Genomic DNA, 27,861 nt, shown 5'->3' on the forward strand with positions numbered 1-27,861 from the left:
GAGAAAGTCAATTATCATATGGTTTCACTTACTTGTGGAACATAAGGAATAACATAGAGGACATTAGGAGAAGGAAAGGAAAAGTGAATTGGGGAAAATCGGAGGGGAAGATGAACCATGAGAGACTGTGGACTCTGAGAAACAAACTAAGGGGTGTTGGAGGGGAGGGGTTTGGGGGTTAGGTGAGCCTGCTGGTGGGTATTAAGGAGGGCATGTATTGCATGGAGCACTGGGGGTTGTACATAAACAATGAATCTTGGAACACTGCATCAAAAACTAATGTATTTTATGGTGACTAACATAACACAATAAAAAAGATGATCATTAAATCTCAGCATAATGAGTTAGTCTCCTTTATCAATATTTATTCTTCTGGTGGAACTGTTCCATCAAGTTTAATGGAAGCCACCTGATTTCAAATATCTGCGCACGTAGTTCAAATCTACAGGCATAACAGTAAGGCACCATTTGTTTTACAAGCTGTACTTTACTCTTCCAACAGAAGAGGGTACTCTTGAACCAAGAAACATTGCCTTCCTAAAGTAATGTCATTTTTAGTCCTTTTTAGCCCCCAAATTCTATACATTTCAGAATGAACAGAAAAAGTTGTCCAAAAACATGCAAAACTACTATAAGAAGAAAATAGTGAAAATCAAAACTTTTCAGTTCATAAAAATGTTCCCCAAAGAATCAACCATGAGCCAAAAAAAAAAAAAAAAAAAAAAAAAAAAGCTACAACATTTTACTTTATGAGTTAAATACCACTTAAAAAGCACTGTGGGGACACCTGGGTGGCTCAGGTAGTTAAGCATCTGCTCATGATTTCAGTTCAGGTGATGATCTCACGGTTGTGAGATTGAGCCCCTCTGTGCCTAGCAGAATCTCTTTCTCTCTGTTGCATTTACAACTTGACTGAACAGGAAATTCTTTAATCCTATATTTTTCCCTAAAATGTGTAGACTAGGTTTTAAACCTAGAAATTTAACACAACATGAATGTTTGAGGAGCCTCTGATTATTTATCCTTTATAAGTGAACGTGTTCTTTTTTGCCCAAATGTTAACAGAATTATTTTCTCAGCCTTTTATTTTTACAGTTTCTTAGCAAGTCTATTTTTTGCTTACTTTTCTTGGAAATCAATCCATGTAATCAGGTGACTATTCAAGGTAAGAGAGTTTTCTTTAATTTTGTCTTGATTATTAATTTCATGCCAATTAATATGCTTGCTTTCTCAGAAATACCTAACTCTTAGGTTTATTTTCTGTTCTCTGTAGCTATGAATTTCCCTTTTATTATTTCCTACATATTCTAAAACAAACACTGAAATACACCCTATTCATCACTAATTAAATTTTCCAGTACATCAGTTTTGCTTCTTTACTGCCTCTAAATTCTATTTAAATTCTGCTACTGTATTTCTAGTTCCCTGGCAGTCTTTTAATATTTCATCCAGTTTTTTCACACCTTGTCACAATTTATCTACCGTTTATCTTCATAGATTTCTTCTCCAATTCCACAAATGTCCTGCCTTCTTCAAACCTGTCAATCATCCCAAAAAGTTTTCTAAAGTTCTCTTCAAGTTCTTGCCACAAATCATTTTCTGAAGCTTCAGGTCTTTTTTTTTTTTTTTTTTTTTTTTTTTTTTTTGCATGTTTTTTTTTTTTTTTACTGAGCACAAATTTTTTTTTAAGATTTTTATTTATTTATTTGACAGAGAGAGATCACAAGCAGGCAAAGAGGCCAGCAGAGAGAGAGGAAGGGAAACAGGCTCCCTGCTGAGCAGAGAGCCCGATGCAGGGCTCGATCCCAGGACCCCGGGATCATGACCTGAGCCGAAGGCAGAGGCTTAAACCACTGAGCCCCCAGGCACCCCGTGGGCACAAATTTTTTTAAAGCTCTATATGTTCTCCTCATTTACATAACCTCGGATCTGGGATGATCTATTCAAAACCTATATGTGTCAACAAAAGGTATGTGGGTTTCCACCAGATCCCCTGTTGTGCATTTGGTTGCTTCTCAAGTCCTTTCACCCAACCGTGGCTAAAACATTATTTGATGCATATGATAGATGACATTATTTAGAAGGGAAACAGTGTATGAGAATATGAGAATTTTTAAATTAAATGTTAAGCATATAGAATACATTGGTAGGAGGTGTGTCTCTTAAATAAAATCTTGTGTTTTATATATTGAGTAAAAAAAAAGGTATAATACAGTAGATTTGGGAAAACAAGAACACAACATGAGTAATGTGAATGAAGAACACGTTTGATGTTGGCATTCAACTACGGAGCAAGGAAACCCAATGAGACACCACACAGTTTCCTCACCCATCATCCCAATCATGGGGCCTCCACCTAAGGTTAATGATACTGTAATAAAAAAAAAAAAAAAGGCCACACATCCAAATGCAAAAGATAAACAGCAATCAGGGATGAAGCAACATATGTTCTGGCTTGCTCCAGCTCAAGAAGAAACTGGGGAGGAGTCTGAGGGGGAAAGATGCATGAGATAATGTATGAAATCATAAGGAGGGCTGAAGTCGAAATAAAATAGAATGTACAAATCCTGTGACCTGGAGAGCACTAGAGAGCCTATTGAGTACGACATGTTAGTGGTTCTCTTCCCGGAATGCTTGTACTCAGAGTAAATGAATCAGTTGTTTTGGACTCTACATTGCCTCATTTGTCTTACCTGTCAACCTTGCTGGGTGGAGGGAATCATGAATTAGAAATGGAGGAGCTCACTTCCCAGATTTGAATGCTCTGGCTGGTTTTCTAGCACTTATAGAACATGCATGGACTTGCATGTTCTCTGTGCCTCTGGCTGCCATATTAAAAGGTCAGTCTCACTGGTAAGGAATGAAGAGTCAAGAGCTCCTAAATTTGAGCATAATTCCCAGTTTCTCTTAGGCTTCCATCTACTGTATTCCATAGAACTAAGTTAGAATCCGGTCTTCCCTGTATGGTCAGACTCTCTGACACTTCAAAGAGAGGGACAAATGAAGTATACGAACCCAACAACATTGCCACCAGCATTCTTTCTGTCCTTGTCCCACCAAAAATACTCTCCTTGTGAAGTCTAAACTGCCCAAGGTAGAAAATGCCAATACCTTCTCTTCACTTTCCTGTGCGTTGTATTGGGGGAGTATCAATCAGTCTTCAAATGGCAGCAAAAAGAAAAAAACTGACAAGAAAGACAGAGGCTAAAAGACCACAGCAAGGACAAAGGAGAGAGATGGCTGTCTGGAATTTAAGCTGGCAAGGCTCTTATGTTTCTGAACCCCAGTGAAGCCAGTAATGGGAGGGAACAAAGCTGACTGACACAGGGGTGGCACTATACAGGGAACCACTTGTTGAGGATTTCCTTCCAGCTCTTAACTTGTAGTCAGTAGAAACGTCTTCCAAGTTTGATGATCCACTGGATATCACTCCTAGATTTTAGAATCATTGCAAGCTTTCATCTTTTGTATATGCCTTCATATATAATTATGGTAGAAAGTTAAGAAAGATTTTCTGGCACAAGATATATCTTTCCAACATAATTGAGATGAATGGTTAGTTTTATAGAGTATGTATTTCTATATTTGGGGATGAAAAAAATTAAAGCTAGGTTTAGGTCACTAAAAAAGTCGATTGGCACATAAAATAATGTACACATTTTAACTGACAAAAGTGTTTTATTTACTAAGAAGAAACATTTTAATCAATTGAAGATTAGTAAGTTTACTGGTTCACAGAATCTCACTCTCACTCTCATTTTTGTAAGGAGATACACTTTCCCTTTGTGATTAAAATTCCGAGAGAGCCCCATACAATGAGAAGATGTGTTTATCAAGGAAAAGAATAAGAACATAGCAATGCCAGACAATGCCAAACCTTCACAAAGGTCATAGTTATTGAGTTCAGCAATGACAGGTCAGGCATGGAATCTTCAAAATGTTAGCCCCAAAAAGAACCACAGAAGTGACTACATATTTTATTATCTGACATAACTTTGACCCATGGGACATGCCTTCTATGGAAAGGACTTGGAAGAGCCACCTCAAGCTGCCTCACATTATCAATGAGAAATTTTTTATACCACAAACAACCTTTGACAATGAGAAGCCTGTATGGGGAACATGGAACTTGTCCTTCACAGCACAAAGAAATCATTAATATAGAGGCAAACGGGGGGACTGGGGCCAGCATGACTTAACCAGCTGAACTTAACCTACCTTCTCTTGCAAAAACCCTTAACCAACACAGTGGCAACTGGGAGGAGGACGCTCATAGGGCAGGGCAGGGCAGGGAAACGGGGCCACGGCTAAGACCAGAAATTCACCTTGACAGAATGATTCTCCACATCCTTGAGTTAGGCATTGGTAATATAGTCATTCCAGAGTGTTCAGCTAAGGCAGAGATCAAGAATTCAGACAGACAACTAAGGTCCCAGTTCTAGAGTCTTAAACACTTAGGTATCTGGCTTTCAGTAGACTAGAGCTTGATATGAAGCCAACGGCCTTCCTGACAAAGATTTCCACATGCATCATGCCCAGACCCAGGCCAGCTCTCAGGACGTGACCCGGCATAAGGCCTCCAGGAGGAGATAAGTCCATGTGGCAGACTCCTGACAGAGGGGGTTAGGAAGCCAGCAGTCTACAGCGGGGGAGGGGGGGGGGGGCAGCGCTCCCCTCCCCCACCTGACTTGTTGGGCATTTAAGGGTAACTACAGAGGCGAATTCTCTGAGGAAGGGGTAAAAAAGACACAGAGGATCGTGCTTCATGATGATGGCTTAGGAGACTCAATAAGGAAAGCTGAGACTAATTTTTAAATCCACTGCCGCTCCCCTAGGTCAATGTCAGATTCGCAAAACATGTCCTGACCTCCACAGAATGAGTGCTGGTCAGGGCAGGCTTCCATCCTTGAGCTCTCACTTAAATCCACCCCTAATGGGTGGATTTTCCCTCAGGTGAGAAGCATCTTACAGGGCATCCTCCATGCAATAGAAGAAGATGGGAGAGAAAGAGGCAGGGCGTCTTGGCCAGCAGTGACCCCTGGTTTTAACTACCATAGAAATAGAGCTGAGTTCCCAAAACACATTCCATTTAAACATTTCCTCCTGTTGCCCATGTTAAAGTGGTTTCTGAATTTATCCTCCCCTAGAAGTGATCTAATGACTTGAACTTCCAGGATTCCTTTATATGGAGGTAGGGAACTTAAAGTCAGTACATTACACATTCCATTACACTGACCTTCAAGGTCACAGAGGGTGAATTATATGCTTGAAAGCTTAGTGTGGTAAAAGGTTAGGGAGGGAGCCAGAGACTTTGATAGTAATGGACGTAGATGAAAGTCAGCTACAGGGTGAGAGGAGGATCAGGACAAGCTCAGGCCAGTGGCAGGAGGAAGGGGGCATGGAGCTGTGACAGAATTCGATCAGCTTTAGATATCAGCAAGAACACAAATTCCCATGTTATGCCAGCGGGAGACCATTCTGCCACTTTCTTCCAGCTCCCGGGTACTAGACAGTGTGCTCCTTTCAGGGAGAGCAGACCCTGCCATAGAATAGAATAGTTTGGGTTTTGTTGTGTCTGATGAAAAAGAGAAAAGGGTGATCGGCAGTAAACGTCACCCAGGAAGGTATGGACCTTCCTGTGCCAACAGCCCCACTGGCAGCAACTGCCTGGGTGCCATTTTCATTCACCTCCACAAAGGTTTTATGGAAAACTTTTGAAAGGTACAAATTGGGACTTGGAGAGATTCCAGTAAGATCAGCCTTCCCTTCCTCAAAGATATCCGTGATGCCCATGTCCTGTAGAATAGAATTGAGATCATAGCTGTCTTCCAGGGTGAACTGCGGGAAGGAGACGTCTACTGTTTCTTCTGACATATTCTCTGAGCTGCTCCAGGTCACTATTTTTTCATGAGTGATGTTCCTTTCAAGCTACAAAAGGAAGGAAATAACATTTAAGGTCATATTATGAACCAGCAAAGGATGCCCCAATTACTTCAAAAGGCTTGAGTATATTTCAACAGCCAGTAACAATCTTCAAGGTCCTTCCCTAAGCCTCAACCTACTCTGATCTCATTTAAATCCCTCCAAGCAATTCTCTTGAGTCTTTAGAAGTCACAGGACAATCTGAGTTCTGGTATCCTCTGGTATCTGACAGACTGGTGTCTGCGTGTCAAAGCCCAGCAAAGCTCCGTTGACCAAATTGAGTGAGCTTGGCCACGCCTTAACATTCTGAGGTTCAATTCCCTCTTCTATAAAATGGAGATAATACCATTAGGCTCTTGAGGGATTAAACAAAATGATGTATGTAGAGTAATTAACATAGTGCTGGCACACGATACATTTTGAATCATGGCTATTGTTGTGATCGCTATCCAGGTATTTCTCTCTCCCTCTGTCTCCATCTCTTCACTGCACAGAACAGCACAGCGCCGAGGCTCCCCAGCCTTCACTGATCCCCAGCTCACAACCACTTTACCCCAGCACCAGATCTCCACCCTATCAAGGCACTTGCACCCAAAAACAGAGTTCAGCTAACAGCTCCGTTCCATGAGCCATAGCAGAAGAGTCCAAGCAAGAGGCCAGAAGTCAGGCTATCGAGCATTTGCAGCAAGTCTCACATCACTCCATGTCCAGATCCCTCGGTCTGGAGAACCACCGCAGAGAGCTGTGAGATGGGAGAGGAAAGCCCTATCCAACGCTTTTGGCATCCGTCCTTTTCTAAACCAATGAGGACGAACTCTCTCATTGAATTCAGATTCTTACATATTCTCTGATATCTCTGGTAACTGAGGTGCCATCCTTCCTCAGGCTGGTAGATGGTTAATAGGGCTGCTCTCCAAAGATTGACAGTGAAGTATTTTGTAGAGACAACGAAGACTTACCTCTTCCAGGCCCTTCACATTATCTGCAGAGCAGGAAGGCAGCAGGATGAACATGCTGAGTGCCCCCTTGGTATACCTCATTTCAAGGATCTGTGCCTTCAACTCCTCTATGAAGCCGATTCGAAACAGGTCCTTTTGGTTCATCATCTTCACAGTCCTCTTTTCATTCTGCAGTGGACAAGATAGAAAGTCATGGGACAGTCACGGGAAGCTTGCGCACCCCCATGGCCTTCATCTCTCCTGAAAACGGGGCTCCACTAAGATAAGAAGCATCTTCACCAGAAGCTCTGAGCCACACCAGTGACCCAACCCATGAGTCTTCTGCCCACTGATCAGCCAACCCGTCCTTGCCAACACCTTATTTTCCCTTGGTTTTCATAGGTTCTTCAGCTCCCAAGACAACTCGTTGGTAAACTATCTATCCAGGCTCTCCCTGCAGCCTAGCCAAGGGATATATCCCCACCAGCTTCTTACCTTCAGTGTCTGCACCACCCAGTCTGTTGGCCTCACCTCATCTCCTGACCCCTTGCCTTCGCTGGTCTGGAGCTTTGGTTAAATGATAATTATCTACATATTGAATCACAGTACTTCTTCCAAAGGTTTCCATCAGATCAAAGGCCACCACCCCAGACACCTCATGTTTCTGAGAGGTCATCAATCAACAGATGAGATGCACAGTGCTTGCGAGAGGAACACAGCTGACAGGTGGTGGGCTGGGATCCCAACCTTCCCTTTTCTCCATTCTACAGTTCGGTGGCTTAGAACATGAGTTTTTGAGATAAATACTCACAGATGTGAATGCTAATGCACGAATTTAGCCATGTAACCTAACCTTTGCATTCTTTCCCCTCAACTCCTAAATGGGAATAATAACATCCATTTCCATAATGATATTTTAGGGAACAAGTGAAATAATGAATGGAAAATGCTCAGGGTGGTGCCTGGCACCAAGTGGTCAACAAACTTCCGATACTGATTTTTCTAATAACAAAATATTCTTATTATATTGTATGCTGTAACCCAGAGACCTAAGTTTTAGAGTTGAGTACACATACTCTAAATCATACTTCTTAGTGGAAATTATGAGAGCAATACCTAGAAAACCATGTACTATAATATCATACCTCATTTAGAGAGAAAGGGGCATCAACTGTGTTTTTAGGGTCAAAATATTTTTCCCATTTGGCCTTGAAGTAAACAGCATTCACCAACACCAGCACCGTCGCACTGTCAATTGCATCCTTGTTGAAGAGTTCCTTGATCTTACCTTTAAAAATGTTTCAGAGAATATCCTGAATGAGAATTGTACCAGAAGTATTCAGGTAGACAGATTTTCCTGAAGGCTGCTTCCCATCCCCAAGGCTAGGGCATGTCTGATTCAAGAACTAACCTAAGAAAATGACGCCACTCACAGTACAGTCCTGGATGTAGTGGAGGTGATGGGGTATATCGTGGGGGAGACACACTGTCTCTCAACCCCAAGAAGGTCCCATTCTAAAGCCCTGAAACTGAGGGGATTTCCTTCCATTCCGAGTCATTGTGGTTGGAAATTGCCATGAGACATCCTATGCCATGATTTACTTCTCTTTTTTTTTAATTAAGTTCAATTAGCCAACATATAGTACATCATTAGTTTTTGATGTGGTGTTCAATGATTCATTAGTTCTGAGTAATACCCAGTGCTCATCACATCCTGTGCCCTCTTTAAAACCCATCACTAGGTTACCCTTCTCACCTCCATGATTTGCCTTTCAAAGTAGACCCTGCCACATGATTATATTTATAACCTCCTTGAGAAACAGGACTATTGGGTAAACTTCCTATCTCAAGTGCTCATCACAGCAAACTGTATATGCTTACATATGAACAAAAATGCATATAAATATTCTAGGCCAGGTCGGTAGGGGCTTTCACATGCCCCCTCTCATGCCATCACATGTCAATTATGAGAAGTAGGTATTGTTTTCCCTTCTTAGAGAGGAATACACCACAGCTAGTGAGAGGTAAGGCCACACAGCCAAAAATCAGCAAGGCTGGCTGAGATCAGTCCTGGGGCCTTCCCGCTCTTGGTCCAGCTCTGAGGCTCCTTGCACCATAACACAGCCCTGAGCCAGACTGGAAAATCCCACGTGGTGAGGCAATCATCCATTTGCGGTACGCATTCTTTTCCATGCAAAATACCAAACCATTGGTTATCTGAATACATGCCTAGTCCTTAAAGATGAGTAGAGCTTTCTATAGCAAGACTTCTACTTAAACTCCATAATAAAAGACTATTTGACATCACCTACACTTAAAATACTGCCAGAGAGTAAACTAGTGCCTTAGTATACATTTTTTTAGTGAACATGCTTTCTTCTTGTCAACTGAGTGGAACCTTGAAGAAATGGGCATTTTTGCAGCATATGGACCAAGTTAGGAGAAATAATTTTGGAATTTGGGTGCTTCTCCCAGGACAAGGCCAGACAGGGGAGTTCCATATTAAAAAATTATTCCATTTTATGTTGAATTCTAAATTTCACTACTCATCACGATCTCTAACCCTTCATCCAGAAAACACCTATGTACCTAGTGAAACGTTGATAACAATTGGATTTAATTATTTCCATTTCCTTCTGAATAACTAGATTCTCTTTGCAACATTTCTACTGACCCTTTTTTAAAAAATAGAAACAGCTGGGACACGTGGGTGGCTCAGTCAGTTAAGCGTCTGCGCTCGGCCCACATCGTGATCCCGGGGCCCTGGGATTGAGTACTGCATTGCACTCCTTGTTCAGAAAGGAGCCCACTTCTCCCTCTGCCTGCCACTCCCCTGCTTGTGCTCTCTCTCTCTCTGGCAAATAAATAAATGAAATCTTAAAAAACCTGAAAATAGCACCCCACTGGCATGTGCTTGGCTGAACGGATTTCCCCTTTTATGAGGGAGCAAAGGAGAAACACAGCATCTAAGCGTGTAACTGTTTGCACCTGCAAAACAGGCTTTGAACACGGCCCATGCATGTGAGACTTGCAATCTGAGACACCAGGCTGGCTTTTCTCCTTTTAAATGGAAAAGAAGACTAGCTACAACGTGTTTGGTCTTTCTTACCTTGGGACTGAGATTCAACCCAAAAGTTAATCTGTTGTCTGGACTTCTCGGAGTCCTTCTGGAAATCAACACTTTCAATGGTCGTGTGGTAAAATTGAATCACACCATCTAAGTATTCCTGTTAAATTGGAATAAAGAGAAATAATACAGTGAAATCAGATAACCGTGCTAATAGGTATGAGGCAGTCAGGAGAAGCCTAATGAGAGAGATGGTCATTTAAATGGGACGCACGTGGTCTCTATCTATCCCTCACTCTTAATTAGCCACAGGCCTTTCATTCATCATGGTGACAATTCAGCATATAGAATGCTTGTTCATGGGATTTTTGGGTGACTCAGTTGGCTAAACCTTCGATTCTTGGTTTCAGCTCGAGTCCCACGTCCATCTCTGCGCTCAGTGCAAAGTCTAATTGAGATTCTTTCCCCTCCCTCTCCTTCTCTCTCTGTACCTCCCCCTGCATGCACTCTCTCTCTCTTTTTCTCTCTAAAAATAAATAAATAAAATATTTTTAAAAAAGAAAAACGAATGTCTATTCATGAAGCAGTCTACAGTTATAAGGGCACAAGCTGTTCCTACCAGATATCCTTGAACGTCCCATTTGTGGAGACCCTCTAACATCAGTATGAAGTTCCTTGAGAGATTTAGCTGCAAAATGCCTCTATTTTTAAGAATTAAAGCCCTACTTTCATCCGGAGCGATGAAAATGTTTTGGAAATTGGGTGATGTTTGCACAACATTGTGAATGTGATCAAGGCTAACAAACTGTTTACTTAAAACTGGTTAAAATAGCCATTTTTTACATTATATGTTACCACAATTACAGGATAATATACCCAAATGACTGGTGTGTACAATTTTAATAGGTGAATTGTATGATATATGAATTTATACCTCAATAAAGCCAGTTCAAAAAAAAAAAAAAGACAACATCTAAAATCTCATTCTCATTGTTGAGAGAACATACTTCTTTTGGCCAAAGGAGGCTAAGCCCACCCCCTAGACCAGCCTGACCACCTGCATCACACATTTGCCTATGGTCACACCCCTCATGCCCATTGCTAAGTATGTGGCTCCTTGCAACGGTGAGAGAGGAACCTGATGGGTCTTGCTGTAGGTACACGTTGCTTAGCCACAGGGAGGAGCCCGACGCCCTTTGGCTCCAAACGCAGTCTCCTTCTGCTATACCACGGTGCTTCTGACTACAATTCTATTGAGGGGTAACCTCACGGTGGCATGAAAGGGGATTTTAAAGGTGGTGGGGGAAGGGTGGGGAGGGACAGGAAGAAGAACTACCAAGTGCATCTACCAGGCACCTTTACTGGGAAAGACAGTCCCAACAGAGAAAGTCATTACCAAACCCACATGTGCTCCAAAGTTATTAGGGTCACACGACCCCCTTTCACCCACAACAGGCCTCTTAAACTGCTCAAGTTGAAAACTGGCAGAACCAGGGCAACCAACAGTGTGGGAGAGAAATAGGTGGGCCCCAGGGAACCCCAGTCCACAGTACATCACAGTACATGTCAGACAGGATTGTGGTCCAGGTGCCAGGTGAGTAATCCAGCTACTCCCTGATTTTTACACGTATGCCATACAATAGTTTTAATCACCAGCCATGCCGAACTCACCGGACGGATCTGGAATTCCTGCTCTCCGTAAAGCCTATTGGCAATACTTAGGGTGTAATCAACTCGGATCCTGTCTATCTTGGAGAGAAGCTTCCCAAAGTAGCAACTGAGCAGTCCACTCTCATCATTGGAAGATTCAGCCTGACAAAAGATGAAAGAAAATGGGACCTGATCAGGAGAGCAAAAGGCCATCAGAGCACGTTGTCATTTCATGTTGTTGCCATGAGGGGGAGCAAGCTGAGAAGAAGAGAGGAATGGAGGGCAGGAAGGGGCCCCAGGGGAAGATCACTACTCCCATTAGGTATCAAGGTCCTCCAGGAAGAGTACATCTGGGGACTCAGCAGTGCACACTGTTTTTTAGTTCAGCGCACCTCGTTTTCCTCCATATTCAAAAATACAGAAGAAAAAGACAATCTTCTCTCTACCCTCCTCTTAAACTTTCTAAGGCACAGGGATACATAACCTGGAGAATATCTTTCCCACTCCTGGTATGAGGCAACCAATAAAAGTATATTTCCCCATGAAATAGATAAGGAGAGGTAGAGAAAGAGAGTAAGACTCCCCCAGCTGATTCCTGCCCCTTACTGCCCTTCATCCTCCACCATGCTCCATCCTGGGGACCTGTGACCCGGAAAAGTCGGTGAGTTCTGGGGCTTTCCTGTAACTGCCTTTATCATGAGTAGAAGATACTCGATCCTATGCTTTAGGAAACTAGCTTACAGCCACCGACATATAAGATATATAATCAGAAAAGAATTGGAGGTCATATGGCATTCTTCCTACTGTTGTTGCTGCTAATGACGCCAGGACGTAACATCTGGGGATGAGTAACCATTGCCAAATACGGCGTAACCAGGATTGAGCAGTTCACAAGAAGAGGGGCAGGAGTTCATGGTGGCTCACCTGCAGGGTCAGAGGTTCCGTTGCTTCTTCCTGCGCCTCCAGATGGCTGTCAGCCCGCACCTCCTGGTTTTTGCTTTTCAGACAGGGATCGGGTTCTTTTCTTTCATTCTGGGAAAATTCATTGAAGTGTAGTACCTGCATGAGGACAGTGATGGGGTTTCTCAGACGATACGAACCAGGAAATATGAATAGCTTCAGAACCTTTTTATAGTGTGACAGGGACAATGCCTCCAGAGTCAACCCCGAAACAACAGCGCAAAGCGTGGCGGATGATCCTTTTGACTTGGTTGTGAGGAGGAATGGAAGGGAAGTGAACTGCATGCAACCCCCGGGGGTCTGCTCTTAAGAATGAATGTAACCAAACTAAAAGGATGTCCAGGTCTCCACGAGACACACATGGCTGTGGAACGGGTCAGACTGTTAGTGTAAAATGCTCACTGGATTTGTGAAGACTTAGTATGAAAAAATAATTAAAATATCTCATTTAAATTGCTTGATTACATGTTGATATGATATTTTGGGTATATTGGGTTAAATAAAATATTCTATTAAAATGAGTCTCACCGATTTTTTTTTTTTTACTTTCTTATGGCTGTTAAATTTTTTTAAATCACATGTGGGGTTTGAATTATATTTGTGTTAACACTGATCTAGACCTTTCAGTCAATGAAGCAAGTGAGGGCAGCGAAAGACAAGTCACCCAGAGCATTGCAGGAAAGATAGGAGACAAAGGCACATCTTGTGTTGCTCAGGACCGTTTTGCTGGGCACGTGAAACCCAAGTGCTTGGAGAAAGAACCTCTGACACCTGATGGGGAGGATGCCAATGACAGTCTAAAGCTAAGTTCTCCTAATGGGATACTGTTAATAGAAGTAAATGAATAAAGCAGAATAACTCCAAACACATTCTACCTTAATCCAAGAATTCAACTCCTCCATATTAGGGACAACAGACAGGTGCCCGCATAACCTCTGTGCTGTGTGCGAGATCCAGGGAAGTTATAAGACCAACCTCGGGAGCCTACAGATTATTTGGGAAGTTGTTCTTGTCACATTCATTCGTTCATTCTACAGATTTGTACTGGAAGCTGCTATTAGCCAAGCATGGTTCTAGGACAAAGATTCTTGCCATCTGGAGAATTATATTCTAGCCAGATAGGCACAGTAATGAGCTACTGTATGCATTATGTTGGAAGATGGAAAATGCCATGTCAGGGAAAAGAAGGGAGGGTAAGAAGTCATTTTATGGGGTGAGGAGTCAGGATGCAGCATTAGACTGAGAGGTGAAGGAAGGACTGGTTGAGAAGGTAAACTCTGATCAAAGTCCTGAAGGAGAAAGTAAGTTATAGATCAGTTATCTGGGGGGGAAAGCCATTAGGCAAAGGGGATGGAGCAAAGGCCCTAAGGCAGGAGTGGGCATGCTTACCCAAGGAACCTGGAGGCCAGCGTTTTTGGAGGAGTGGGGAGGGGACAGGGTGATAGGTTGATGGGAAGTCAGATACTAGATCTTCATGGGCCACCATAAGGACTCAGGCTTCTATCATTAGCTAACTTGGAAGTCCAGGTTTTGAAACGATGAGAAATAGGCTCTGCCTGAGGTTTTAAAGGATCTTTCTGGCAGCCATATTGAGAACAGACTGTCAGCAGAAGCAAGGAAGCCCATGAGGAAGCTGCATCCAGGTTAGAAAGGATGGTGGTGGGTCAGACTCAGGGACACAGCAGGAAGCACCTATGTTCGGGTTGTATATCAAGAGAAAAGCCTGTTGGAGTTAGATGTGAAGTGAGAAAGAGAGAAGTCAAGGAGGACACCAAGATCTTTTCCACTGGATACATAATTGGTGCTTACTAAATACTTATTTATGGAATGAAAGAACACATAGACACATAAGAAATATTGTTAGTGATATCAGTATGGATAATTATAGAGCAGAAAAGGAACAGACGTACAGGCAAACAGACAGACACACAGAGACAGAGAAGGTAACTGAGAAAAGTTATGAGCCTGGGGAGGCTGAAGAAGTGTCAGAAAGGAGGCAGAGGTTTCACTGAGCCTTGAAGAGAGAGCAAGGTGGGATGTAAATGAAAACTCCAGGGCAAATGCAGTCTCCCCCCAGGCCCCAGGCTCAGTGAGCATCATGGCTTGTGAAAGAAGGACTAGGGTCTGACTCTGAGGATGGACCCAGAGATACCGGAGCCACACCTGGTCGATCTGCTGTGCACTCTCGTTTCTGGCCCCCAGGCGGACCATGCCAAGGGCAGCTGAGAGGCTTAGAGGACAGAAGAAGATGTTTTTATGAGGATCATCTTTGCTTATCTCCTGGAAAAGATCAAAGCAAAATTTGGTGTTGGCTGCCACGAGAGAGTCCATCCTGAAATTGATGACAGTCTAAAACCAAACACAAAACAAAACAGAGAAAATATCATGGTCAGAGGAAGATAAATAAACAGTTCTCATTTTAAACACATGAGATATAAGCATATACAATGATTCCTCATGTTATTAAAAACTCAAAAAACTAAGGTCATCATCATCTTGGTATATAGATATTAATGTCCATATTGATATTGATACAGACACAGGTCTATTTTCATTTAGTGATATGATTTAGTTCCCTAGAGCTGCTGTAACAAATTATCACAAACTGGGTGGCTTAAACAAAAAGAATTTATTCTCCCTCAGTTTTGGAGACCAGATGTCCAAAATCAAGGTATTGGCAGGGTTGGTTCATTCTGGGGGCTGTCAAGGAGAATCTGTTTCTTGCCTCTCTCTCAACTTCTGGTGGTTTCCAGCAACTGTTGACATTCCTTGGTTTAGAGAGGCACCACAAGTCTCTGCCTCCATATGGTGTTCTTCCCTAATCTTCTGTGTGAGTCCACGTTTCCCCTTTCTTATAAGGACACCAGTCATTGGATTAGGGCCCACACTAATCCAGTATGACCTCATCTTAACTTGATTAAATCTGCAAAGACCCCATTTCCCAATAAGAGCACATTCACAGGTACCAAGGATTAGGTCTTAGACATGTCTAATTGTTTACCACAATTCTATTGTGGTAAAACTTCCTTTATTTAGGTAAAACAAAGTCACAAGCAATCGTGTCCTCATGGTCAAGTCTTCAACCAAGAAAACTATATCCCATCTCCTTCTTCAGAGGCTATACATGGTTCTGCTCAAGTCCTTTGCCAGCATTCTCCCCTCAACATCCTAGGACTGACAATACCCAGGAAATTGTCATGGGCCATGTATTTTGTCACCTTCTCACCTCCTTTGACTCATTCCACATGCAACCTGTAAGCCTTGAGGTGTCTCAGTCAGTCATTGATATTATTGTTCAAGAGATCATTGATCTTGAAAGATGTTGGGAGTTTAGAAGTCATTAGATTTAATACCTTCCGTTGACAGTGTAGAACCACAGTGATATGGAACCAAAATAAGGGAGTGATTCCTTCATGACAGATTCCTTGCCCCTCACCAATAATCTGTTCCAGAAGTATCAAGAAAATCAAGAAAATCTTACACAGATCTCACTTTGGACCATCCCAAAAGAAATGCCTTCTCTTTTGTCTTTTTGTCAATGGATATTGCATATTTTCCAAGATGGAAATGTAAGCCCCTTTATGTCTGTTTTTTATCATCAGACATGTGGTACATAGTAAAGCATTAAGAAATTATTATTGCACTGAATTGAACGTTGTACATTGCTTTTAGAATCTTTCCAGCTTAACACCGGCTTTTTTAGTCTATAAAACCTAACTCAAAAAAAAAAAAAAAAACATTAAATACCCATTTTTAAAAGTGCCAGACATATGTTTTACATATATTAGCTTTAACCCTACAACTTTACAGAGTAGATATTGTCATTCCCTTTCTACAAATGAGAAAAGAATCAAAGAATTGAACCACACATGTTGGCCTAACCTAAGTGCTCTTTCTGCTGTATCTATTGTTTCTCCTAAGTTGTCCTCAGTGTAGGACAGACTGGTCAAACACATGCCCACTATATATTGGTGTTCTCCCCTGTTCAGTTTAGAGTCCATTTTTACGCTTATATTTTTTTTCCTGCCAAACTTGTATGTGATTCATATTTCTCATTTTGTGCTGCTAAAACTGGGTTCAGATAGATGCTTTCCAAGAAACATATGTCCTGAGCTTGTCTGGAAATTCACTGTTTTAGACCTCAGGAGTCTACATTCTTTAGGTGGAAAATCCCTTCACATCCAACATGTTCTACCACAGTAGCTAGCATTACCACTTCAGTAACAAACTTACTAAGGAAGGAGAGAAATCAGATAAATTCAAGATGGTCTGAGTCAAGGGGATTTCACAGACTTGTGTTAAATCATAAAATTTGGATAAAAAGTAGTCTCATCTTTTTTAAAGTCTTGGTCATATAATCAAGGTTGCTATTAGATACAAATCTTTGGCACCAAAGGAAATGGTAGTGGATACTCTGGCTCTTTGTTCACTACTATAAAAGAAGGCTAGAGGCAAAATACTCAAGGCAAAGATGGGATTTGGATTGAAAATTGAATGATCCCAACCTGGCTCTTTAAATGTCCCAGCTATTTGCTCAACTTTAGCCTGTTTCTTTTTACGGATGTGCCCCTGGCATCAGAGGGAAGAGTGTTCCTTTCTGGTGTGACATGCACAGAACTGAGCAGCTGGAGTCTTACCTACTAAGGACATGATGGCTCATGCAGGCCAATTCCCTTCTTCCTGAGACTAAAAATCCTGAGGCCAGAAGCGGCAGTGACTTGCACACAGTCACATAGCTGGCCGGGAGAAGAACAAGACTCAGACCTCTCCATGCCCAGGCCTGCTCTCTCCTGGAACAGATTGCTTTCTGCCCATTTCTAATTCAGCTACTACCCTTATTCACTCTGGGAGCTGCAGTGTACCCCCACACTCTATCTGCCCATTGGCACCTAAAAAACAGGGAAACTACACTAAATTTTGTGAACGTTTCACACATTCCCTAACCTGGGTCCAGCTACTATCTTGTCCTCACCCAGCAACCGTTTATTTTCTGCGCCTCATCAGGTTCTACCCTGTGGATTGGTTCTAAGTTTCCATTAGAGTCTATGTAGCTTAACTCTGCCCACCTTCCGAGGGAGGGGTGAGAATGGTCCTCATGGGCAAACAGCCTAAAAGCTGTAGTTGGTGTTGGATGCCTGTATGTAAGCGTTTATTACGGGAGAATCTTTCCTGGTGTTCTATAAAACTCTAAAACATAGAAAAATGAGCATTTAGTAACTAGATTAAAAGGCCATCCAATAATTACCTTCTGAGGGCTGTTGTCGTTTTGTTTGTTTTTGAATTAGAAACTGGCTAAATCTGACAGTAACCTAATTACCCGATAACCATTTCGAAAATGATCCCATGAGGACAGTCACTGCACATAGTAGCACGAGCTGACTGAGACCCAGTTTTCGTCTCTGAGAAACCCACCATCTCATAGAGCAGGTACCTCAACAGAAGCAGCTCCCATGATCTGAGAGCATCGTGCAATCCCGTACTCATTTACAAAAGGAAATAGAAAAAGCAGGGGCGCCTGCGTGGGTCAGTTGATTGACCCTCCCACTCTTGGTTTTGGCTCAGGTCATGATCTCAGGGTCATGGGATGGTGCCCCATGTCAGGCTCTGTGTTCAGCAGGGAGCCTGCTTCAGATTCTCCACCCCCCCGCCCCTCCCCCAATTCATGTGCATGCTCAATCTCTCTCTCTCTCTCTCTCAAATAAATAAATAAAATCTTTTTAAAAAAGAAATAGAAAAAGCAGAAGAGTATACCATAAGAAAAAATTTTAAACAGTGCTCATCAAGACTTATTCTAGTATTCCTCTAGTAAAATTCAAGCAAGCAATTTAAAAATATCATGTTTTCAACATTTTAAAGCTACTTAACGCTGTTCTTATTCATTAGAGAGACACTCTGGTGGTCAGTAAAAGCCATGTTATGTTGTTACAACAGAAAATAAAGGAGGAAAATCTCTAAGGTCTGTTTCCTTGTCCTCATCAAAAATCCCTTTACATCGGTACTAATTTGAAAATAGTATGACCAAGCCAGTCTCCAGATCCACTGGATTTACATATGGGACCAACTTAGCAATAAATGGAAAGTAAAGATCTAATCATCATCATACTAAAATGTAACCATAACAGATATTTTTCAGAGGTGTGTAGCAAAATACCTTTCAGATTTTAAAAAGTGGTGTGTACAAATAAGTTCATAGAAACACTTTCATAATAGCCCAAACTCAGAAACAAACCAAATGTCCATAATCAGAAAGATAAATAAACAGCTTGTGGGTCAGGTATACAATGGAATACACAGCAGTATGTCTGAGTGAACTCTAGTGCCCCATAATAATGTGGATCTCATAAGCACATACTTGAGTGAAAGAAGATGAATGGGAAGAGTCCATAATAGTATAGTTACATAGAACTTCTCTATATATTTATTATGTATGTATATTTATACATAAATATACATAAATTTTATATGTATGGATGAAGTTTAATTTTAAAATGTACTCTAGATGTATTACTAAACATGGCAACAAATTTTAGAGCACTGAAAATTTATTTGTGTTTAACACAAGAACTAACATTAGAGGAAAATTTGAAGAATAACATCTCGAAATGAAATTCAGTCTCCAGATGCAATTAGGAGTTCCCCAAGCATTAACAATAGCTACTTAACATCCACTATGGAAAATATGCACTTCACAAAGAAGTTACTGTTTGGCGAAGTCTGAGTCTAAAGGTGGATTGCTGAGGTAAGCTGCTTCTTAATAAGCTACAACTTGAAACACTTGTACATAATTTACTTCAGTCATCATTATTTCCAAACAGACTTGAAATAATCTTTAAAATAGCAAGGTCCCTCAAAACTATCCAGCTCAAAGAATTAGCATTACCCCACCTATAATGACTTTATAATAGCTCCCATTTAATTTGCCTACCATGTGCCTGGCATTTCACAAATGTTGTCTCTAATTCTCAAACAATCCGTAAATCAGAAATTATCTTCATTTTTGTTGACCAGTTGTATCAACAAATCCGTCAGTTTGGTCACCCTCTTTCCTTCTACATCATGCTGCCATCTTGGGCAGATGGCATTTGTGTTCTGCAAGACCATGGCTCTAGTAACCCACCACACAGCTTCATGACAAGAAGATGTATGTATAATAAATAAGAAACTAATAAGGCAAATACTGATTAAAAAATAATAAAACATGTATTATTGGTTTCACTGGTGTATCTGACCAATGGCCACCTGATGGCACTAAGTGTCCATCAGTACTACTCTGGACCACCTCATTGCCCAGGGGCACCTCCAGTCCCAGGTTGTTCTTCCAAGACTCCTCTGATCTGCTGAGGGGCTTGCTTCTCTAGACTGAACATTTCCTCGAGATTTTTTCAGATTGCTTTGAAACCTATGCAAATGTATCATAAATATAGATTGGAACTTCATGATTGCAAACAACTTTATCCCAAATTAGATCTGGCTTAGGTCATTTCATACTTACTGTCCTCAATATCACCTACCAACCACAATTTTAAAGAGTGGGGCTAATAGACAATTTTTATTCAGAAAAAAAAACTCACTTTGATATCAATAATAATATATTATCATATTTATGGGTACAGTTCTTTCCAAGTAAGTGATTCATTATTTAACCTCTAAGTAAAAGGACTTTGGTTCTCAAAGTCAAATTTATGATGCAGATGGCAGAATATCAGATATCATTAATGGTATTCTGCCATCTGCACAATAAATTTGAATTTTGCTCCCACAGTATTGACAAATCAATTGCCTTCATCTTCTTTTTGTTGTTTTTGTTGTTTGTTTTTTTATTTATTTTTATTTTTTTATTAACATATAATGTATTATTAGCCCCAGGGGTAGAGGTCTGTGAATCGCCAGGTTTACACACTTCACAGCACTCATCATAGAACATACCCTCCCCTATGTCCATCACCCCACCACCCTCTCCCTACCGCTGTCCCCCTAGCAACCCTCAGTTTGTTTTGTGAGATTAAGAGTCTCTTATGGTTTGTCTCCCTCCCGATCCCATCTTGTTTCATTTATTCTTTTCCTACCCCCCAAACCCCCAACGTTGCATCTCCACTTCCTCATATCAGGGAGATCATATGATAGTTGTCTTTCTCCAATTGACTTATTTTGTTAAGCATAATACCCTCTAGCTCCATCCACATCATCGCAAATGGCAAGATTTCATTTCTTTTGATGGCTACATAGTATTCCATTGTATATATATACCACATCTTCTTTATCCTTCATTTGTTGATGGACTTCTAGGTTCTTCCCATAGTTTGGCCTTCATTTTCTACATGCTTTTTAATCTTGTGATCATAGTGTAGGTATAGACATAGATAATAAACACACGACATCCATATTTGTTTCCCTTATCACTCTGTGAGGTAATTATTTTTTTTCTATTTCTGTCTTTGCTTCCAAAACATAATTCACTTGCGGGCAGGTTCCAAGTTTCATTTTCATCTTTGTATCCCATCAGTAAAGAATACAAATAGTGGCACATAAGAACATTTCATAAGCTTTTATGACTTTATTTGCTAGCATCTGCCCCTTTTTCACTGTAAATAATTCTAACATTTGAAATATTTGATGAGGGGCACCTGGGTGGCTCAGTGGGTTAAGCCTCTGCCTTCAGCTCAGGTCATGATCTCAGGGTCCTGGGATCGAACCCGGGTCCGGCTCTCTGCTCAGCAGGGAGCCTAGTTCTCCCACCCCACCACCTGCCTCTCTGCCTACTTCTGTTTTCTTTCTGTCAAATAAATAAATAAATAAAATCCTTTAAAAAAATAAGAAATATTAGATGATGACTCACTATTTCATACTCATTCTGCATACACTCTGCAGGCAGCTATAATCAATAGAGATGCTACTTTGCAGAATCAAATTTTGATTCATTTTCCAATGCATTAGAAATAGTTCACTTGTTAAAACTGGTTTCCTTTATGGTAAAAGTGTAAAAGTTTAGATTAGATAGATTTTCTAACAACCCAAAATATTCTGGGGGAAATTGTTCTTCCTATACAGTAGGAAGAAAAAAGCTCTATCTCCAAAATATTTCATGTCTTATAATTTTCATAATTCCCACAAACCTATTAAGAATCCAAGAATGAAGTTCCAACTTTACACAGATAGATGCTATAGCTAGAATAAATAGTCAGATCTGGCTAAAACTAACTCAGTGATAAATAGTCTTTAGAAACAGAGAAATAGTTGTGAAAGATGCAACCAAGAGCATTTCCAACTTAAGTTACAAAAGAGAAATGAAAACTCATATTATTTAAAATATAGGTATTCTAAATATTATACCATTTTATATGACAGAAATCATAAAAAGATAAAATACAATCTGTTAAGTATGGAAGGATTTTTATAAAATTATTCAAACATCCACATTTTTAGAAAATCGATCAGATACATCTGACCGGGTACTTGGAGGCCAAATGAGGTGACAGATGTTGTTAATATCTCCCAGCAAGCATTGCCACATTTACAAAAACTTCGACATGTCATGAAACAAACGGCTCTTTTTTAAAAGACATTGACTTCATAAAAATAGCATGCCCTTTGGTTTCAATTAAATGTCTTTTGGGTTTCTATTATTTTCCAATGCAATATTCATTGTTAAAAATGCTATTAGGTAATGCTTGCATTTACTTTCTTGTCTTCAGAGTTCCTGCTAACAGCTGGTCAGGTAAGTTTCAATCCACACCCTGGCAGGAATGGAAATTTATCAACTCTGCCCCTCCCACAATGGCACTTCTCCAAGTGCCATTTTGGAATCCAGGGTAAAATTGTCATTGATTGATTAAGGGGGGGGGGACACAAATGTATGGTATATATATATATATTTTTAAACAACTTCACACGTTCTATGCTTTCCACTAAATTAAATATTTAACTTACTATATTTGTATTTTTTTTGTTATTTCCAATGGGGTCTCTTTTTAGAGACCTCCTTATAATATTTGATCCACACCTTTCAACCCAAATCCCTACACTAGAGAGAGAAGAGAACTATTTTTGCTTCATATAACCATTGTCTTGGACATTCTCTTATACCCCAATTTCTATATTATTCTAACTTTTTTTTTACTTATTCCATAGGATCTGCAAAATGCATGTTAAGCTATTATAAATGGTTTGTTATTGTTATTTTTTTCCTTTAACAGTCCTGTAGTGAAGATGGGGGGTACTATTTAATTTATCAACTAGAATAGCTGAATACCAATCAGTGGGTAGAAATTATCAAGGCCTACTGACAGAGAGACGAAATGGGGAGTGTTTTCTAGAAGAAAACTGATTTGCTAAGAAGTAAAGAACTGATCAACTCCATGCCAGCATCTCCAGAAAGTCTGTCCAATTTTGCCTCCACACCATGTGACCCGCTCTTCTGCTTGTCCTATTTATTTCCTCAAGGAATTCTGGAACTCCAGACCCCTCATTTTCTTCGTTACTTTCCTTCCCTCCCTCACTCTTTTTCTCCCTTCCTTCCATCTTTCCTTTCTTTCTTCTTCTTTTTCTTATCAGGATTTTAATAAAGTTTTCATGGAGCAAATATATTCCACAACTGAAAAAAACAAAAGTTTTAAAACTGAGCCAGATAACTTCTCATGTTGCTTTTAGTTCTAACACTCTACAATCGTGATTCATTTATGACTATAAACATGGGGGGCCCTGAATTAGGAACAAAGGTTGAAACTAGAGGAAAGTGAGAAAAAGTGAAAATTTGCAGAACTGACATGATTTAAGGACAGAATGAGGACTCCTTTCTGGCCTGGTTCCCTTTTCGACAGGCTCTGTCTTCCTTTTCTAACTTTTTGTCAGACAACAAGATTTCTGACCCCCAACCCTATAAATATAATTATATTAGACAGGGAAATTCAAAAGAAAACTTTTTAAAGTGAGTATGTAGCCATTGTGGAGAACATAAGCTTCTTATCTATATTATATGTATATGTACACAGAGAATATAAGTTACTTGTGCAGCTAGAGTGTAACTGAAACAAGTAAAAGCCAGTTTTATAAGGCAAGATATTGACCAATAGAAATTCATAGCTGAGCATCAAGAAGGTCTCTCAATTATCAATAGTGAACATGGAAAACCAAATACGTTGTTAATTCTCTTCGCTATTTCATTTGAAAATTGCTGTGGGTTTTTTCTCTAAATCCTTCCGCAAAATTCTAAAACAAAATTTTTCAGTTGAATTTCATCACTGGTTAAGAATTATAAATGGTTAGAAAATTTTAACAGGTTAACCGTTAATATTTCATGCTAGTTGATCAATAACTATTGCACACGGCTACTGTCCAGCATTACCTTTCAAAAAGGATACTATTTACATTTACAACAGGGTGATTTTATTTTATTTTATTTTATTTTATTTTATTTTATTTTGGTCTGGTTTTCTGGATTTCGGGTTGTTACGTTTGTCCTTGCTGGCTCTGATACTCATAGGGCTCATACCCATTGGACTCATACCACATTGGGCTTCTGGGTGCCCAGATTCAAAGCTTGTTTGAATATCTTTAATCTAGGATTGAATCTATTTATCCTTTCAAATAACCCAACAGAGATATGACTACAGATGACCATGCCCTACAAGGCTAAAAATTTGGTGTGGTATGATTGGTCAATCAGGAATGATGCAATCCACCATTAAATGTAGCTAAATCTTAAGGGAAGGAGCATAATGAATCACTAAGGAGGGTCTGAGAATTCATCAAACACCTACTATGTGCCAAGCATTGTTTGCGATTTCACAGACATCATCTCTTTTGAGTGAGGAAAGTCAGTCAGTCTCCAATATCAACCACTTAAAGCGCCCTGAGAGTTACACTAGAGTTTGAAGGAATTTTGGAGGTCATTCACGTGCCCGTGCTGCTAATCGAGGCAAGCTAGGAGGGTTTTCCGTGTCAACAGGCTGTAAGAACATGATTTCATCAAGGGTAGAGTTAGGTGGCTCCTCCTAGGTGTGTTACAACTCATCCTCAGTTATGAACCAATCTTTTAACTCTTTAGTAACTAGTCTTTTTTGGCCTGGACTTAAAACTTCAGGAATCCCAGAACGATTCACCAAAGTCTTTGCCAGCTTGTGATGGAAAACAGTATGATTAACATTCTCTCTGATGTGATAAAAACAGTTTTTGAAATATCATAAGGGGGCTCTTTTTCCATCTAATTTTACATCACATTGCTGGGGAAATAGAATGTTTATGGGGAAAATATCAGCATAGAGGTTTTGGTCTAACGAAAAAATGCATCCTTTATCTAAAGTAGATGATTGACCTCACATTCATCATGTTATCCTCCAAACTTAAAAGGCTGGCATAACATCAAAAATGTATACATACACCATGAAAATGACAAAAAACAACACTAGTAAACACTAAAAGCACACTAAGCTTGTTTTAAAACTTGCAATCACCCTTGAGATATCAATCACCCTTCCCATCGAAGCCCTCCGTTCTCCTGGATCCCGACCTGAAGCCTCCAGGCTTGAAACAACAACAGCTGTCTGCCCCAAAGAGACAGAGACACAGAGACACAAGACGGCCAAAGCTACAGGATGGCAAAGAATACAACACTGGACAAGCAGCACATTTGCAATCAGAACCTCTGGACCCTGTGCTGAATCCTACTAGCCAGACATCTAGCAAATACCTCTTACACTTCAATTTTCCCACCCATAAAAAAAAATAGGAATAATAATATGGCTTCCCTTGCTCTAATGTGTTATACAAATATTAGCACTACTATCATAATTATATAGAATTAGTACAGCATAAATGGTTTTTCTTTTCATTTCTGAGCCAGATCTATATGACATCTCTTTCTTTCTTCTGTAATTGTAAATCAGAGCTTCAACCAGAATATAGCCTTCAGGTCAAATCCAGCCCACTGCCTGCTTCTGTAAATGAATTTTTATCGACACACAGCCATGCCCATTCATTTACTACTATCTATGGCTGCTTTCCAGCTACAATGGCAAAGCTGAGCAGTTATGAAGAAACCACAGGGCCTGCAAAATCAAAAATATTTACTGTCTGGTCCTTTACTGAAAAGTTTGCCGATCCTTGCTTTAAATGATAAAACATCATCATTTTTTACACCCGTGAAATTGTTATAGCCTTAGATATATAACCTCTCCTTATAAAAAACAAATGTTATAATACAGATAAGAAATACAGTTTCTTAAATTGAAAATACTCATTTTCGGTTTGACCTTGGTCCCGGGAAAAACTCTAGACCCCTTGAGTATCACATTAAAATAACAGCCCAGACGTTCATTTGGTAAATAACTATTTATTGCACGCCCACTATGTGTCAGGCATATCCAGTGAACAGGAGCTCGATTGCTCCTCGATTCTTGATGCCTAGAGCAGCAGGAGCTTACAGCCCAGACTGTCTTACCTGCATCTAGATGTACGAAACCTTCCACATCATTATTTCATTCAGTTCCTCCAATAAGCCAGGGAGGAAGACATTGTTCTCCCAACAAATGAGAGAGCTGGGACTCAGACACTTTAAGTTGCTCACAGTCATGATGCTGGAAAGTAGCTGGATGACAGGATGATAAAGGAGGACCTCTTTTGCGCTCTATGCCAAGAATAAAGATCTTCAAACATCTCGCTTCAGCACTAGGACAACTATCCCCAAAGTCACCTATACCATCAACCACTCACCCACTTCCCAGTACATACCTGGAAGCCCGTGAGAACTGTCCCCAGCTAAGGTTTGTGCTCTGTCAAAGTCAGTTCAATTATCACACCGAGGAGGGAGCAGCCAAGTCCTACAGCCTATGAAAACTGGTAAGGATAGGTGTTGAGCAAGTAATTCTGTGACTTTATAATTATGACCATGAATCACAATGATGAACCTATAAGACAGAAGAGGGGTAAAAAGACCTACATTTATGGTCATTAGCTCAATGAATTTTAAATTAATTATCTCTAAGTCAGTTATCACTCCTTTAGAATAGATCATGCCATGGGCACAGCCTCTCTCTAAGAATTTGTTCACCAGCCTGCTGTTTTCAGGGAAACCATGGGTTATAGAGCAAGCCTTTAGAAAGGGCTGCTAGGAAACCCTGGACTTCTTTCTCTGTTCCTTATTCTCCCCCCAAACAACTTAGAAAGACCTTTCAGCACTGTGAACCTCCATAAGTTCATAGTTTGTAAACAGAATACACAAAACCCAAGAGGAATGGTTTTCCTAGCGTATCCCAGCCAACTCCCAGCAAATGGATTGAGTGGCCACAGAAATCTATGGTCTGAGCTAAGTATGAAGCGAAGGCAAGTGCAGCTGAGAGAGAAGACTCGGGTATTACAAATCATGTTCTCTGTGGCCGTATCACCGACCCCATCGTGATGCAATTCCACAGCTATCTAGAACAATTCACTGAGCATTCTCCCCAATCACTACTTTTTCTTCACTACCTCAGACAAAACCCAGCCAATGGACAAATTCTCTCCCCTCTTCCCTTGATTTCCTCGGTTCCTTCTCTTTCTCTCTCTTTCTTTCCTCCTCATTCCCTCTCCCCTAGTTTCATCTGACCTATTTCCCCAGTGTTCTTGCTCTTTCTCCCAGAGTAAGGCTATGTCAGAGGAAATAATTCATCTACAAATAATTCACCTACAAAAACTTACCAAATATTACCTATCACCATAGAGAAACACTGGGTCCTTTCAAAAACATGGTTCAGATATTGTTAAGGAAAATGACACCTCCTAGGAGGATTTTTTTTTTTAAGCTGCTTTGAGGCCAGTTAGTCCATTTTGCAGCTTACAGCAAAGCTATGGCACTGAGTTTCCATAGAAAGGCCCTTCCTCTTTATGTAATTCAAGGGCAGTTACCTGATCTTCCATGAAAACCCACCCCTAAGCTGTGACTGAGTGAGAAGCAAATACTATCTATAATTATATCAGAAATGAAGACCTAATCCCATTACGAAAGAAAACTCTGAAATTCTGTGGAATGTTAAAATTGTGAACTCCTAACCTATACACTAGAGAATCTGAGAATCTAAAGGAACTTAAAGTAGCATGTAACTTGCAAGTACAAAATTGGTTTCCTTACATAAGTCAAATTGAACCCACAGAATGTAACTAAGAATATAACTGCAAAAGTAACAAAAGTTTTGAATTAGAAAGATAGTTAGAAATTTGGTATAATAGGGGTGCCTGGGTGGGTTCGGTGTCCAACTCTTGATTTTGGCTCAGGTCATGATCTCAGGGTCCTGGCATCAAGCCCTGTGCTGGCTCCACACTCAGCAGGAAGTCTGCTGGAGATTTTTCTCCCTC

The 27,861-nt window shown here is 40.5% G+C and overlaps 1 protein-coding gene across 1 annotated transcript; it reads right to left on the minus strand.

The window, feature by feature from the left end:
* Window positions 1-5,230: 5,230 nt before the first annotated feature.
* On the minus strand, window positions 5,231-26,353 carry SERPINB12 (serpin family B member 12). Its single transcript, XM_032872167.1, has 8 exons — window positions 26,263-26,353; window positions 14,701-14,886; window positions 12,502-12,636; window positions 11,599-11,739; window positions 9,970-10,087; window positions 8,006-8,148; window positions 6,882-7,049; window positions 5,231-5,928 (listed from the first exon to the last, which is right to left on the minus strand). Exons 2-8 carry the CDS (start codon window positions 14,866-14,868, stop codon window positions 5,524-5,526), a joined length of 1,278 nt encoding a protein of 425 aa, XP_032728058.1. The 5' UTR covers window positions 14,869-14,886; window positions 26,263-26,353; the 3' UTR covers window positions 5,231-5,523.
* Between the last annotated feature and the right edge of the window lie 1,508 nt (window positions 26,354-27,861).

This window comes from Lontra canadensis, unplaced genomic scaffold (genome assembly GCF_010015895.1).
Source record: "Lontra canadensis isolate GAN:19392208 unplaced genomic scaffold, GSC_riverotter_1.0 scaffold44, whole genome shotgun sequence".
NCBI lineage: Eukaryota > Metazoa > Chordata > Mammalia > Carnivora > Mustelidae > Lontra > Lontra canadensis.